Source organism: Onychostruthus taczanowskii, unplaced genomic scaffold (genome assembly GCF_017590055.1).
Source record: "Onychostruthus taczanowskii isolate IOZ18803 unplaced genomic scaffold, ASM1759005v1 scaffold75, whole genome shotgun sequence".
Classification (NCBI taxonomy): Eukaryota; Metazoa; Chordata; class Aves; order Passeriformes; family Passeridae; genus Onychostruthus; species Onychostruthus taczanowskii.
Window position 1 is genome coordinate 1,420,251 of NW_024505339.1, and position 15,321 is coordinate 1,435,571.

Below are 15,321 nucleotides of genomic sequence, written 5' to 3' on the forward strand. Positions count from 1 at the left end.
CTTCTGTAAATACATGTTTTGACCTTCAAGGAAGCACTGCTGTCATGTAGCAGGAGCCTGGCTATTCCGAGGTGAATGCTGTGACCACTCCTAATCACTTGTTCTCTCTCCTAATGTGCCATTATCCTGTTTATTGCTGTGTGCACCTCGCTGGGGCACTTGAGCAAGAGGCTTTCTGAGAGCGTCACAGTTCAGGCTCTAATGAGCGTTAATGATGGAGCAGGTGAGCAAACCCTCCCCTCATCTTGCTGCCAGAAATGCTGCTCCCTCAGTCAGAGCACGGCTCTGCTCTTTCAGGGCTGCACACAAACTTGCCATCAATTAAATAATGTTTTAGACACCGACCTCCTTTGGGCCTGCAGGGATGGGAAGTGAATCCTTGGTCGGTGTCAAACGTTATTGGAGTAAAAGGTGGATGCTCAGATGAATATGGGAATAGTGTGATCTGTTTTTCTGTCTACAGTGAAGGCTCTTAATTTTGTTTGTCTGCTTTTCACTGAGAAATAGGTCTTGTTTGTGCCAGACTTCTGAAGTTGATGAAATGAGGAAAAAAGGAAAATACAATTATTATTTTTTTCTTGCTGACTGCGGGTGTTTCTGTTGCTTACTCAGGTAAAGCTCTGACAACTCGCAGTGGTTTTGTCTTCTGATTAAAAGGAGCTGGATTCTTGTTTTGTCTTTTTGGTCTTGCTGGGCATGATTTGGGACAAGGAGCTGCTGCCCACAGGCTGTTTGCAAAGTTTCACTGAATGTTGTGTACCCACAGTCACGACTGAATCTCATCTGTAAAGGGTGAGCAACTTTTCAGTTCCTCAAGCAATTCCTTGATGTTGTGGATGTGACAGGTCTTCAGTCATCATTTCTGAGAGACTCCAAGAATTCCATCTCCTTCAGAGAATCAGAAGAAAATCCAGGTTTAGGTTTATTTTACGTATCTTGGACTTTGGGCAGTGCAGATTGTTGCTGTCTCCTAGGAATGAAATGGAGAATGATACAAATGTGTTTTGTTGGTGGTTGTGCTGTCAGCCCTGCGCCTTGGTGAGGTGCTGTGTGTGTTTCTCACAGCACCAGGTCTGTGTTACTCTGCGTGGGAAGGCTGAATGGGCAACAGCCTGGATTGGCAGACTGACATTCAGTGCCCAGAACTATTTTTGTTAGTCACAGTGACACCCAGCAGGCTCACTCAGCCTTGGACAGCACTCGCTCAGTGAAGATGCAGAAGCTCTCATAAATTAATATTTGTATGAGATTTCTTGGCCTTTGGTTTAATCAACCTTTGCGTGTTGAGCTGAGGAGATGCATAAACATGGAGCTAATGAGCTGTACACAGTGAGTAATTGCTGTGCTGCAGGAAAGCTTCCAGTCCACGCTGTTCACTCCATTGGTGCCAGCTTCCACGGGCACTCTGACCTGTGCTGGTGGTCTGAGGTGAGGCTTTGCATTCAAATCTCTAAAAGGTCTGTGCAGAAATCCGCTGTGGGAGGTTTCTGGAGCATGAAGGTGGCAGTGCTGACAGTGTCACATCGCTGTCATCGCATTGTTTGTGTCGTCTCAGCAGTGAGACTCTTTCAGAAGTGGCCTCTTAGAGGTTTTGGCAGATGTGGCTTCTCATGTCCGGGCTCGAGCTTTCTCCTTCCCCCCCCTTTTAATCTTTGAATGCCTTCTCAGTTGTTTTAATTGGGGTTTGTGAAACAATGACTAAAATTAAATCAGCTACAAGTCTTGAATCCTTCGACTTTTCCCATATTTTGGAGGTTACATAACAAGTCCCAAAGCCTTTCTAGCTGCTCCTTCGGTGTTTTGTTCTGTGTAGCAGTACTGCTAGCTTGTGGACATCTGGACAAGGAGAAAAAAAATCTACTGATTTCTCCAGCTTGTTTCTGTCACCCTGCTTCCCAGAACTTTCTAAAGTGCTGTAGTCAGGAGGATTTGAGCAGGGGCTTGGACCAGATGGCCTCTAGAAATCTTGTTCCAGCTTAAATCTCTATAATTCTAGTAACATGGGACACTTTGAGGCTCTGTTAGCCTTGTTGCTGGGGTCCCTCTTTGCACAGCAGTGGTGGGATTGGAGGGCAGTTGTGCCATGTTTATATACAAAGAGCTTTAGTGCTCCATTTTGAGGTTTGATTTCTTAAATGCTGGACCAAACAGAAGAGGATGATGGCACCTCTGCAGCCCCCTTGTGCACATCCTGCTGTTACTGCCCCACAGCAGCTCGGGTTAGCAAGTCTTTGCTGAAATGAAGGAAGCTGTAGCCATTCATCTTTCAGCCCAATGGACCACAGAAATTACAAGCTGTAGCATGCAGCTTAATCTTGCCACAAGGCAGAGTGCTGCATACTTTGCCTTCAATTTATGCATGCCATGCCTTTTTGTGAAGTGCAAAGGAGCAGTTGACAGGGTTTCTCCAGAGAAGTTGCCTTGGTGGATACCCGCGCATTTCAACACCATGAAATGAGTGATGGTGGTTTCTTTACCATTCATAACAACCACCTTTGAAATGTGAGGACAGAGCTATGGATTATTCTGTGTGTGTCAAGCAGCAGAGGAGAGCACAGCAGCTATTTTGGTTTTAACCCTGCAGATGACCCAGTTCTTGAAGTATTTCCGTTGCCGTTAGGAGATGCAGTCAGGGCTGGAGCAGCGGTTGCGCATCTGTGCTTGGTCAGGCCTTCACCCAGGGATGGCTCTTTGCCTCTTTCTTTTCTCTGTTCCTCCTTGTATTATAACTTTGAATTGTCTCTCTGTTGTTGCAGTGTGCAGAGGAGTGAATGCCCCATGTTGTGTTAGTGCCTGTCTGCCATGCTGGCCTGTCTGCCAGGACCAGGCGACCTCTCCTTTCAGCTTCTTTCTTACACGCAGATGAACACTGGACTTCAGAAATGTGAGTGATGTTTTGTCTGCAGGATGTGGTTAACTGTTAAATCTGGCTCTGGTACCGCTGTGACATAAACATTTAGGATACAGTGGAAAAACTGTTTAATGTAGAGTGTTTCTTTTGTTATGCCTTCAAGGCATCTGTCAATAAAGGCTCTGAGAAATGGCTGTAGAGGTTCACATGTGTTCAGCTCCTCTGTTCCTGGCTCTGAAAAGGTTAATTTAACCACAGCAGGATGCAGCAAGTGAGGTTCCTGTGAGATTCGTGCCTCTCTGCTGAAAGGGTTTTGTGCTAAAAGTGTGCCAGCTGATTTGCTTCTCAGCACAACTTTTTCCTCAGTCTTTTTCGCTTCCCTTCGTGCAATTACTCGTAGACACCAATAAAAGTTAGATCAGTTTAATGCAAACCTTTTGAGGTCAGCAGCTCTTGCTCTACATACCTGGGGCTTATACTGCAAATATTAGTGAGCTAGCCCAAATTACTAAAGTTCAAAGTTTCTGTCTTCTTTCTGATGTCTCTTTGGTGCCTCTGAAAATATGTCTGCAGAGTGCTCTGATAATTCTTTTTTGATAACTTCAGTCATTTTTTTCATAGTTGTACTGGTGTTTTTAAGAACAGCTTGTGCTTGGGAACGTAAGTTTATTGACTAGAGGTTTTTTTAACTCTTACTCTGTCTCTCCTCTTTATCACTGAAGTAGCACACTGATTGTTCAGCTGAAATTTCAGAAATGCCAAGATTTCTATGTAAGGTCTGTGTACTTGGTTCTCAGGGCTGTGACCTGCCTCTTATGTTTGAAATGTGCATTGGGAGATCTCAGTTTGCTGATGCACTCATTGCTTTTTAAACCCAAGTGATTTACAGTCCACTTGTAGCTAAATTGTTCATACAGTGAGGCTTGTGATGCTACAGAAAATAAATAGGGAAGATAATTTTGCATTTAAAGAGTGGTCCTGCTCACTGGACCACCTGCTCATGGTCGTGGTCCTGCCAGAAGTGACTGACACGGTTCACATACACACCTGAGCTCTCCCACAGCACTTCTGCTGACTCCATGGGCTTGGTCACTGTAATATCACCCAACAACAATAAAAATCCTCACTCACCAAAGGACTGGTGATGGCATCAGACTGGGCATCCCCTCCTTTCTCATTCCTGTTTCCACTGTGAGCGTTGCTGACAGCCTGTGGGGTGAGGATGTGCCCAGGTCTGTGCTTTGCGTGAGATTTCTTTGTCAGAGCTTAGTTCTGAAAGCAAAATGTTGAGGTTCATGTGAGGGCAGCTGTGCATAAATCAGGTATTTGCTAATTACAGCTTTACAAGGCAACATGCTGGTATTTTGGGAAGTTTTCCTCACCTGATGGTACCTATGCTGTTTCTTGGAGATTTGCAGATCCATGTGCTGAAAGCATTGCTGTGTCCTGCTCAGTGAAGAGCTTTGGGAACTGCATTTCAAAGAATTTAGGACATAAAGTAGCTGGCAGGCACGGGCTGGCAGTGGTAATGCTCAGCTGTTGGGTTTGTTCTGATTTTGTGGAAGATGAGGCTGGCTGCTGGTACAGACCTCGCTCAGCCCCGCTGCAGATGTGGGCAGGATTAATTGGTGCATTTCTCTTCTGCTGGAGATGCATGAGTAGCCCAGCCCCTGGCCAGGGCAGAGCTGAGTTAATGAGCATTTTTTAATGAACAGTGACTTGAGACTTTGGTGGGGGTGGAGGCAGGCTGTAATAATAGTGCTGTTTCTTTTATAAAAGGTACAGAATTCCAAAGCATTGCCTTTCTTCAGACTTACAGTGTTTGCATAAATAATTTTTAAGTGTAGTTTTCTGAATCAGACTTCTTATTAGTGCTTAAAAATCCATATTAGCTCAATTACCTTTTTTTTTTTTTCCATATTCACTCTCTAATAAGGGGCTTGTTCTTACAAGTGGTCCATGGAGTAGGAGTTTGGTAGATTAATATGCACATATTTTTTCCTTTAGAAACTAGTGACTAAAGGACATCCAATTTCAGTATTTTTTGCTGAATTCCAACCTGAGTTCAGGCTAACCCTGGAATTCCCTTTCCACACAGGGGATTTCTCATTGGCCAGGTATTGATATTCTCTTCTTCCTCCCAGTGACTCCAGTATAAACCTGACTGGTCAGTTGGGATATTTGAGGCAAAATTTTTCAGGCTGTGTCTGCAGCTGCTGTTGGGCATAGCAGCAGTGACAAACCTTCTGGGGAGAAAAAAAGGTCATTTTTCTGTGACAATGGTGCAAAATCAAGTGAAAGGTGCTTCTTAGGAAGTGTTTTGTTAGGAGGGGACATCAGAGAATAGGAGATTAGACTGAATATGGGATCATCAGTTAAACTGAGTCTTTTTGTGAGGGTTCTTTCTGTAAAGCCTTTAGAGAAACTGCTAAAATTGAGGGTTTTATGCAGAAGGTGGACACAGCTGGTTCTGGCTTGTCCCAGAGCAGGAGCTCTCATTAGGGTAGCAATCCTGAAGGCCTGTTTGTATTTTGTTTAATGATAATGAAAATTTAACCATAGGCAGCTTTTAAAAAGCAGTGGGTTTTAAAGTCTTAATGTGAAATGCACTTAAAAGATGTTCCATTAGTGCTGAGGTGAGGCAGGGAAATCTGTCTCATTCCATGACAGAAATAGCTGCAGTGGTGAGACCAGGAGTGTGACCAGAGGAGTCGGTTGCCACGGGATTAGCAGGAGTTGTGAACTTGCAGTTTATTGGGGTAATTGCTCATATGCACAGCTTTGCCTTATAATAAACATGAAATAATTACTTTTCAATAAACGTGTTCTGCCTTGCATTCACCATTTTAGGGAGCTTCCTGGAGCTCATCCCATTGTTCTCCTAATGAAGCTTCTTCCTCTGCTGTTGCCTCATCATTTTATTATGGCCGGATCTGGAATTCTTCCTCTTGCACACAAATGATGATATTCCAATACCAGCATTTTCTTTCAGACTATTTTAGCAGGCTTTTCATTCACTTAGTTACCAGAACTAATTGTTCTTTATTGGTTTGTAGGGTATTTGTATGGGATATTCAGATTCTTGCTCACCGTGTAATGCCTTTCTTCTAATATTTTACTGCCTTAATTACTACAGTCGTGGAATCTTGCCTGTGGAACTACTAGGAAAGCACTCTGGGGCACTCAGAAATACATCACCTTCAGGCCTGAGTAGCATGGCTGAGTTAGCCTGGAGTAAAAGGAGCATCATCTTACCTGTACATAAACCAGGTGCTGTTTGGAGTGGTGGTTGGGTTCAGAAGATCCCATCCAAGGGATTTAAGAGGTGGTTTGCCTTTGGTAGGATGCCAGACTTGGTGCTGGGGTGTCATTTAAGTTTAACTGAGGGGTTGTTTTCTCTCAGAGGAAGGAGTTCTTCCAGGTTTGGGAGTAGAGGTGTGTCTGACTGACTGATGGCTGCAGCCTGTTCAAACATCCATGTTTTAGCTGCTTCCTGAAACTTCTGTGTAACAGAAAATCAGATTATTGGATAAAAGAATGCTCAGTATGTCTGTTTAGTGTTTATATTTAATTCACTGTTTTGCCTATAAAAATGTAAACCAGGCTGGGAAATTTTGATGGCAAAGGTGTCTTTAAAGTATCTCCTTAATTTTTCATCTGAAAATAGAATATGACAGTGTCTGCAAGCATAACATAAACCATAACACAGACAGGTATGGGGTCCTTTGTCCTTTGATTCTTCTCTGGTTCATGGGGGGTTGCCAGGGTCATGTCTTGGGGAAGAAACAGACCTTAATGAGCATGGGCAATGCTAAAAATAAAGGTTGGGAGTTCACAAAGGCCTTGGCTTTTGAGGCAGGGTGATACTGGCAAATGCCATTCGGAGGCTCTCCTCTCCCTTAGGAGCCCAGGAGCTCGCTCAAAAGGGCAGATAGAAACCACCTGCCTGCAGAGACAGGTACAGGGATGTGCACAGAGAGATGTTTGGGTTAATATTTCCTCTGATTAAGAGAAAGGGATGTTATGTGCCAGTGTCTGGACAGCACAGGGAGTACAGGTATAACTGGCGCCGTGGTACGAGCTGTGCTAGAGATGGGAGACAAACTGCTTGGAAAGCTTCTTATTTCACAAAAGATATTTTTAATACTTCCATAATTAACCTTTCTTCTGGTATCCATTCTATTTTCCATTTTCTGACCTTTCTTTTCTGAAAGTGAGAGCTATGAGAGCAGAGCTGCTCTCCCTCACCTGTGACAACAGGAAGCTGCAGGATGCAAAGAGAGAAGTGGCTGGTACTCATCTTTTGAGGCAATTTGCTTGAAAGAATCAGAGGTGGATTTTCAAGAGGAAGGGCTGTTTGCCTGGGAGCAGAAAGCTCTTTGCTGGAGCATTAAATTTCCTTGGGTCAGAGGGCCAGATATGGGGCTGGGGTATTCTTGGCTGGCTGCCACATTCCCTGTTCTCTCAGCACAGCAAATAGCACAGGGATGCTGAAAAATTTTAGGAAAAAGGATGGACCTTTTTTTCCAGTGAACTGTTTTTTCATTTTTACCAGTGAACATTTTGAAAGGTGAGGTGGGGGGAAATCAAGCAAAAGCTAAATTGGGTTGTCAAAGCTGCAAGCCATTATTTGAAGATTATAAAATCAGCAGGAGTCCCATAGGAGTTAGGCAGCAGAGCTGTGGTGGGAAACAGCCCAACTCTCTGCTTGGAATGTGATTATGGCAAGAGACACACATGCATTTCCCTAGATTTCTGAAGTTCTTTGCAGAAGCAATTGGAGCTTTTGAGCCAGGTAGGTATCTGGTAAATCAGAGGAAGTGAAACCACACCTCTGTCTCCAGAAGGCTTTTGTCTCTGTCTGGGAAGTAGCATGTTTTTAATCCTGTGAGGTAATCACATCATTTTGCCATGTGATGTGGGGATGTTGTCCTTAGCAAGGTGCCACCTTGAAAAGTCAGCCGAAGAAATAATTGCAGGCCATAAAATAATCAGCCTCCTTCCATTTGCTGAGTTTGGGCTGACAAGAGCTTCCTAATGCACAGAAAGACACTCAGTGCTTTCAGATGTCAGCACCTAGGAAAGGAGTGGGGTGTAAATGGAGGCTTGAGCTGAAGCTTTGATGTGTAGAGGGTTTGCAGGGCGAGGGTTTGGTAGTGGGGGGATGCAGGAGCTGCTCAGAAACTTCCCCCATGTCTGATGGAGCCAGTTCCAGCCGGCTTCAGGATGGACACACCACAGAAACAACTGATTTAAGAAGGGGAAAAAAACCTGCACAACTGCAGCTGGAGAGAGGAGTGAGAATATGTGAGAGGAACAGCTCTGCACGGACCCCCAGGGCACTGCAGAAGGAGGGGGAGAAGGAGGAGGCACCAGAGCAGAGATTCCCATGCAGCCCATGGTGAGGCAGCTGTGTCCATCTGTGCTGTGGAGGTGGAGGAAGTCAGGAGTGAAGTTGAGCCTGAGAAGAAGGGAGGGGTGGAAGGAAGAGGTTTTTATTTCTCCTTACCCTACTCTGATTTGATTGGTAATAAATTAAAGTAATTTCCCCAAGTCTGTTTTGCCCATGACAGTAGTTGGTGAGTGCTACCTCCCCTTCCTTATTCTGACCCTGTGTTTCTTCTTTCATGCCCAGCTGAGGAAGGGAGTGACAGAGCAGCTTTGGGGGCACCAGGGTCAGCCCACCACAGTATGGTTCCCACCTCAGGATTGCAGGGGCTTCATGTTTAGTTTATATCTTTCTGATTTGGAATTCCATGGTAAAAATACTGAGAATGGTTTGAAGAGCGATGGAGAGGCAGCTGAAATTAAGAGAATAAAAAACCAGCCCACCACTGCAAGCTGTGAGGAATATTTCAGCTGGAGACAATCTGTTATAAACACATTACCTGTTTTTGTCCAACTGCAAATATACTCCAATGAGAACATGATTTTGTTTTGCTCCCCTGGGCAGGTCTTGCCTTAAGCTGAACTGGGGCTTGTGTTGGTCACCAGGTAATAAAGGGAATCTGTTTTCTGCTCCATGACCCGCTGGTCTGGCAGGATGAAGTTTCCTTGCCTCTTGAGTCCTTGGAGATTTTCTACCCTTGTTGTGTGACTGTCTTGCCCTGGGCTTGATCCCTCGCTTACCAGAACTGACCAATTTCCTTTCTCCGCAGGGGACACTACACAGAAAATGAGATCTGCACAGTATCCTACCCCAGCAGAATTGGATGCTTATGCTAAGAAGGTCGCCAACAATCCACTGACTATAAAAATCTTTCCGAACAGCGTCAAGGTTCCCCAGAGGAAACACATACGCCGTACTGTGAACGGACTGGATACTTCGGGCCAGAGGTACAGCCCCTACCCATCTCAGGCCACCACAAAAACGGGCCTGCTGGCCATAGTCAAATCCCCAGCGAAAGGAATCATCAAGGACTTTGACGGGACGCGCGCGCGCCTGCTGCCGGAGGCGATGATGAACCCGCCCTCCACGCCCTACGTTGCACCAAGCACTTTATCCCACCCCCAGGCGCTCGCTCGCCAGCAGGCTCTCCAGCATGCACAGACTTTGCCGCACCCCCAGAGCATCCCGCAGCACCCTCAGGGTATTCCACAGCCACCCAGCTTACCGCACCCTCAGGGGATCCCGCAGGCGCTGCCGCACCCGCAGAACATGCAGCAGCCGCAGGGCTTGCAGCACGCTCAGCCCATGGCACACCAGACCCTGCAGCACCCCCAGAACCCGCTGCTGCAGCCGGGTTTACATGGAGGCAGAAAGATGCCGGACGCAGACGCGCCGCCGAATGTGACCGTGTCTACCTCAACCATTCCCCTCTCTATGGCTGCCACCCTGCAGCAGAACCAGCCACCGGACCTGAGCAGCATTGTGCACCAGATTAACCAGTTCTGCCAGGCCAGAGCTGGCATTAGCACTACCTCAGTGTGTGAGGGACAGATTGCAAACCCCAGCCCTATAAGTCGCAACCTGCTTATCAATGCAAGTACCAGGGTATCTACTCACAATGTCCCTACACCCATGCCTTCCTGTGTAGTAAACCCTGTCGACCATGCTGCTGCTGCTATTCCTCCTGCCTCTGTTAATGTGCCCATGGTCAATATTAACAGGGTGCCACCCGCCTACCAGAACGAAATCAAATCGGTTGCGTGGAACCAGCACCAGCTTGCACATCTGCAGCAAATGTGTGGGGATGCTGCTGGGCCTGCTGGACTCGCAGGGAAGCACCCTCAGAGAGAGATTGCAGGGCAGAGTTTCCCTGGCAAAACTTCCAACTACCCTCAAGAACTGTGCATGGGCCAGTCCTTCAGCTTGAAGCCCCCCATCGAGAAGCCTACGCCTTCTCCGCCTGTGAACGGGTTGCAGGGACCTTTGCCATATACCAATGGGCACTATTTCCAGCCCCTCTGGAATAACATTCTGCCCACGCCCAACAGTGACAGCTCTGGGTCCCAGGACCTCACCATGCCTTTCCATGGGGGACAGCCAGCAGGAGCGACGCTGGATTGTGCAGGAGGAACTCATTACAGAGCTGGAGCTGGCCCATCCAGCCAGAATAATGTGATGCAGACCATGGATTACCTAAGTGGGGACTTCCAGCAGTCCTGCTTCCGAGACCAGAGCATGGCCGTGCTGGGAAAAGTCCATCGGCCTCCCATGAACCGAGCACCTGAACCAACCGATAGTCGAAATCTTCATATTCAACACCCAGGGTATAGATAGGCTGCAGTCACTTTCACAGACAAAAAAAAAAAAAAAATTATAGGTTTTAGTCTTAATTTTAATTAATAAGCAAGGCGTTTTTAACTTGCAAACTTGTGTGATCATTATAGTACCCATTGGAAGAAGACATACTGTATATTTAAAGAGCTTTGCTTACATGTTATCTCTCTCCTTTATGCATCAAATATTTAACATGCCTTTTGTGTCAAAGAATTTCATTACACTACTTCACGCCACAGCTGTTTCCTCACTGCAGAGTCCCCCTTTGTACAGCTTTTTTTTGCCTTCTGCTGAGCAGCTCCTCGCTGGACTGAGGTTGAGTTGCTGCAGGGTTTTGCAGCCGCATCTGTGCTCCGGCGAGAGCGAGGTAGTGTAGCTGCTTCCATTTCCATCTCAATTTCCTCACAAGATTAAGAGCAACAGAATTTTGTCAGGGAGTAGGGCTTGTTTTCAACTCAAAAGCCCATTTCATTAATGCATTAAACATTGACCATTTGCACTGTCTAGAGGCCTGTGTAATTGAAAAAGAGCCTATGTTTGAAAAGAGCCTGCTAGGGGTATGTATTTAGGCTTTAATAGAGGGAGAAGCTTTTCAGCTGTTTCTTGCCCACGTTTATCATTTAGACTTTGTCCAAAGTCAAAAGTCTCTGGCAGATTTTTCTGACGCTTTCTGTTTTCTGGACAGGGTATGAGGAGGGGAACGGCGGGTTTGGGGTGAAGGCAGCCACGGGGAGCTGCCTTTCTTCGTGTTCCCCCTCCCCACTGCCCTTCCACCAGCCTCAAAGCTCACGTTGTCTGAAGCCCTCGCTGCTAGGAGTCTGGCCAGCCTCGTGTGAAGGGAATCCAGACCCACTGACAACTCCAAAAAGGGTTCAGCCACTTCTGTGGAAGCTGGAATTGCTGTCAGGGTGAGGAGGTGCCGCTCGGCCCATCCCCGGTGCAGCGAGCGCGGTCTCGCTGTGGGGTGGGAGGCAGTTGGTCTGAATCAAAGCTCCTCTCAAAAGCCACTGTGGGACTGACAGTCCCCTCTTCCTCTCCCATCAAAACACCCCAGCGGATTTAATGGAACAATTCTTCTCCCTGGGAATTAGTGAAGCTATTTATAACATCCCTTTTTCCCAGGGTCTCGGTGCCTAACTCCTTCTGTTCCTTCCCCACGTCACTTCCAGCAGCCAGTTGAGTCAGTGACTGTAGGACACTAACTACTGGGTAACCTCAGCATCTTGTTCTCCTCTGTGTACCAAAACATCCCTTTCCTTTCTAACAGCCGAATTTATTGTAAGTAGAAAATTCCTCATCTCTGTTAACGAGACTAATACTTGAACATAATGATCACAATCAAGTTTGGAAATTAAAAAAAAAAGAAAAAAAGAAAAAAAAAAGAAGAAGAAGAAAAAGTTTAAAAAAATAAATGCATTGATCCTTTCTATGTACACTGGCTAAAAAATATTGCTCTACACTGTAACTTTTAAGTGTAATATTTCTGTATGAATGTCGCCTGGTAGTGTGGGTTTGAGTAGCATTGTGTATGGGTGAACCCACTGGCCTCTGCCATCCACTGGCCTCCCTCACAGCCCTTGGAAAAACAAAGCCTTAAGTATTTGCTCCTTGAACTTTCCTTAATGAGCATGGTTTAAAAAAAAAAATCTTAAAGACATCATACAAAATTTAAAAAAAAAAAAAAATTTAAAAAAAAGTTTTCAAGTGACGTCATAGTTGGCTAGAGATTCTTAAAAGTTTTTCGTAAATGGGAAAATTAGAAAACATTTATTTGTATTTTTTTAATTTAGAATGTGTAGTCCTGGGCTGTAACAAATATTTAGGTTTCAAAGCTTAGCAGAGTACGTTTCTGACTCCTTGCGTAAGTTAGTACACTTATATCATGTCATTATTTAAATTCTTTTAAGTGTACTATAACCCGTTTTTAGTGGTAACTCCTGAGCAAAGTTAAGCAATTTGACTAAAGACGGATTAAATTATGTGTTGGCTTGTGTTGCCTTATATTTAAAAAAAGGAAAAATTGCCTGATTGTGTTATGCCAAATGATAGCAACATGAAGTCCTAATTTATTGTTTATAATCGTATTCCTGCAGTCTTTGTGAAAACTGGTAAATATACATCTATGAAAGAACGAAAACCCTGAGGCTTTTCATGCAATATTTTTCTGAATCCATTCTGTTGGAGCCAGAGTTCGAGTCTGAAGCTGCTTCCCCTACAGCCACCCCGTCGTCTTCCCCGTCCCAAACCCACCCCAGCCAGGGCTGTGCTCTGACCTCACCCCTCCCTGCCCAGTCAGTCACTGTAAGGTGTTCTGCTACCTTTTTACTAAACAAAACCTTGGCCTCTCCTCTCTTCCGTAGCCTGCTCCAAATCTTAACCCAGACTGTTACTAAAAGCTAATTTTTAACTCCTGCTCTTCTCCCGAGAGCCTGAGCAGAGTCCTGTGCCGTGGTGGTGGTTGCCTGGGAGGTTCTGGTGGTGTTGGCAGCACGCTGTGAGTTTTTGGGGACTGTTCTGCACAGGTACAGCCACGACCTCCGAGGCTTTGCCCCGGTACAGCAGGACCGGGAAGCAAAATTCCTGCTGAGACTCATCCAGGTGGGACATTGCTTGAAAAAAATAAGAATCATTTTACTATTAAAATATACTGAAACCTTTCCTTTTGGTCTGGGAGTGAGATTTTTCTTTGAACCAACCCTTTTCACCTCTGCAGCAGCCCTGTTGTGATGGGCTCTCCATCCTTCCCTGCTCACCCCTAAGGAGAAGCACTGTCCTGCCTCATTCCCAGGGGGGATTTTGGGAGCAGAGGTTGGTGTAGGTGCCCAGGGTGGGGGTCTGGCTGTGTCACTGTCACCAGGGTGAGGGAGGGAAGAGCTTTGTGTGGTAGGAGCTGTGCCCTGCTCTCCTGGAAACATGGAAAAACCTCCTGTGGTTTTTTCTCTCTGCCCAGCGCAGAATTAAGAGGAACCAAAAGGCTGGGAATGTTCCTTCTCTTCCAGGAGCCTCTTGTGGGTGGTCACCAGTCTTTGGGGCTCACACTGCAGCTCCTCTTGCCCTTCTGTCCATCTGTCCATCCATGGGTCACTGACTCCAGCACCAGGCTCTGCTCCCTGCTGGATGCTGGGTGCCTGCTCTGCTCCTTGGGGAATGAGTAAAGCTGGGGTGTTTCCTGAGCTCCTCAGCAGCAGCTCCATCCTCCCCATCCCTGCAGCACTTCAGAGCCCCGAGCTGCACCTTAGGAAGATCCTGGGAAGGATAAACACGAGCGTGGCGTGAACCCTTCCACAGGGAATCTGTGCCCCGAGTTTGGAGCAGAAGCTTTGGAGCTGTTCAGCCACAAGCCCAGTTTGTTACAGCCCAAAGTGAACATTTTATAAAAGACACGTGAGTTTTCTTTAAGCTTTCCATGTCAGATGTCTCCCGGGGCCTCGGCTGCTCCCGTGGAAACCAACCAGAGCTGTTTGCTGGGGATCACTGGGGACAGAACTGGGAATTGCTGCTGTGTTTCATTAAGCCACAAGACTGATGAGCAAGGCTGCTGCTTCTGTACCAACTAGAATTTTCTTTATTATTATTTTGTCCACGGGAAAAATAAAGAGACCTGGTCCCTCTGCCCCTTCTGCTGGTTTTATGCAGTGTGAGGTGGAGTCACAGGGTAGGTGTTTGTCCCAGAGGGAATTTGGGGAAGGGTCTCCGTGGGTTTCTGGGGTAGGAATGCATCAGGCAGAGTCTGGCTGACTGCTCCAATAAGGGGAAAGGTTTGGGAAAACAGAGAAAGAGTCTCTGAGAGAAAGGTGCTGAAAGAATGGTTAAAAATAGGAGGAGGAGGAGTGGAGGAGGGGGTTTGAGTCCTGCCAAAATTTTAAAGGGATTTTGTAACATTCACAATCACCTTCCAGAAGATGGGACCTGCCAGGGTTTTGTACATCTCATTTCATCTTTGCTTCCATCTCTCAGAAGGACAAAACTCCAACCCCATCTCCTGTGCTCACTGCAAACCTGGGCGTCAAAATCCCTCCTTCCTGCTGTTCCCACTGTTCCCCAGATGCTATGGACATTTGGTTCCCACATGGTTTTCCTGGAATTTGGGCTAAACCAGGCAGCTTAGCCTGGCTGAGCTGAGGCAGGAAGAGCTGTTTGCCCACAGGCACTGCTGCATCCCTCTCCAGCGTCCGGAAATTCCAGCAGCAGCCACTCCATCCATCAGAGCTTCAGGATCCTCTTCTCCTTTGACTCAAAGCTTCCTTCGTATCTGGTTTCTTCATCCATCCCCCCAACAGGAAAAATCTCTTCTGCAAGGAGTTCTCAGGAGATTTTCTCATCATCTCTGCAGCCAGTTGGACGTGGAGCAAAGATCTGGTGGAAAGCAATCCAGCAGGGACTTGGTGTGAGCAGCTGCAGCCACAGCAAAGCTGAGGGCTTTGAGTAAAATCCTACATTTTAAAGCTCCTTTAGGGCCAAATGCGTTTTTCTTCCAAAGATTTTGACCCAAGGTAGGCAACACCCAGATGTTCTCTGCGAACTCCAGCAGCTCCGTCAGCTTGTGATGTTCAGAGAGGAGCAACACTGGGGATGCTGCAAAAATTCAGAGCTGAAAAAAATCCTGGGAAAAAAAAAATCCTTGTGGGGTCCTGGGGGGTCCAGAGGGTGGAGGAGCCAAAGGAAAGTGGCACGCTGTGGTCAGCTGCTGGAGGAGCACGCACTGGACACCCTCCAGCAAGAGCCGCCTTTCGGATGCTCTTCAACA

At 46.5% G+C, this 15,321-nt stretch overlaps 1 protein-coding gene across 4 annotated transcripts in view; it reads left to right on the plus strand.

Annotated features, from left to right (window-relative positions):
* Positions 1–13,232, plus strand: part of FAM222B (family with sequence similarity 222 member B) — a 36,364-nt gene extending 23,132 nt beyond the window's left edge. For 3 of the 4 annotated variants that reach the window (XM_041422992.1, XM_041422991.1, XM_041422993.1), the window contains 2 exons: positions 2,757–2,884; positions 9,010–13,232. In XM_041422992.1, the coding sequence (XP_041278926.1) occupies positions 2,803–2,884; positions 9,010–10,574 (1,647 nt within the window). In that variant the 5' untranslated portion in view covers positions 2,757–2,802 and the 3' untranslated portion in view covers positions 10,575–13,232. The remainder of the gene's footprint in view (positions 1–2,756; positions 2,885–9,009) is intronic. The other variant, XM_041422995.1, reaches the window with a different exon arrangement.
* Positions 13,233–15,321: the final 2,089 nt, after the last annotated feature.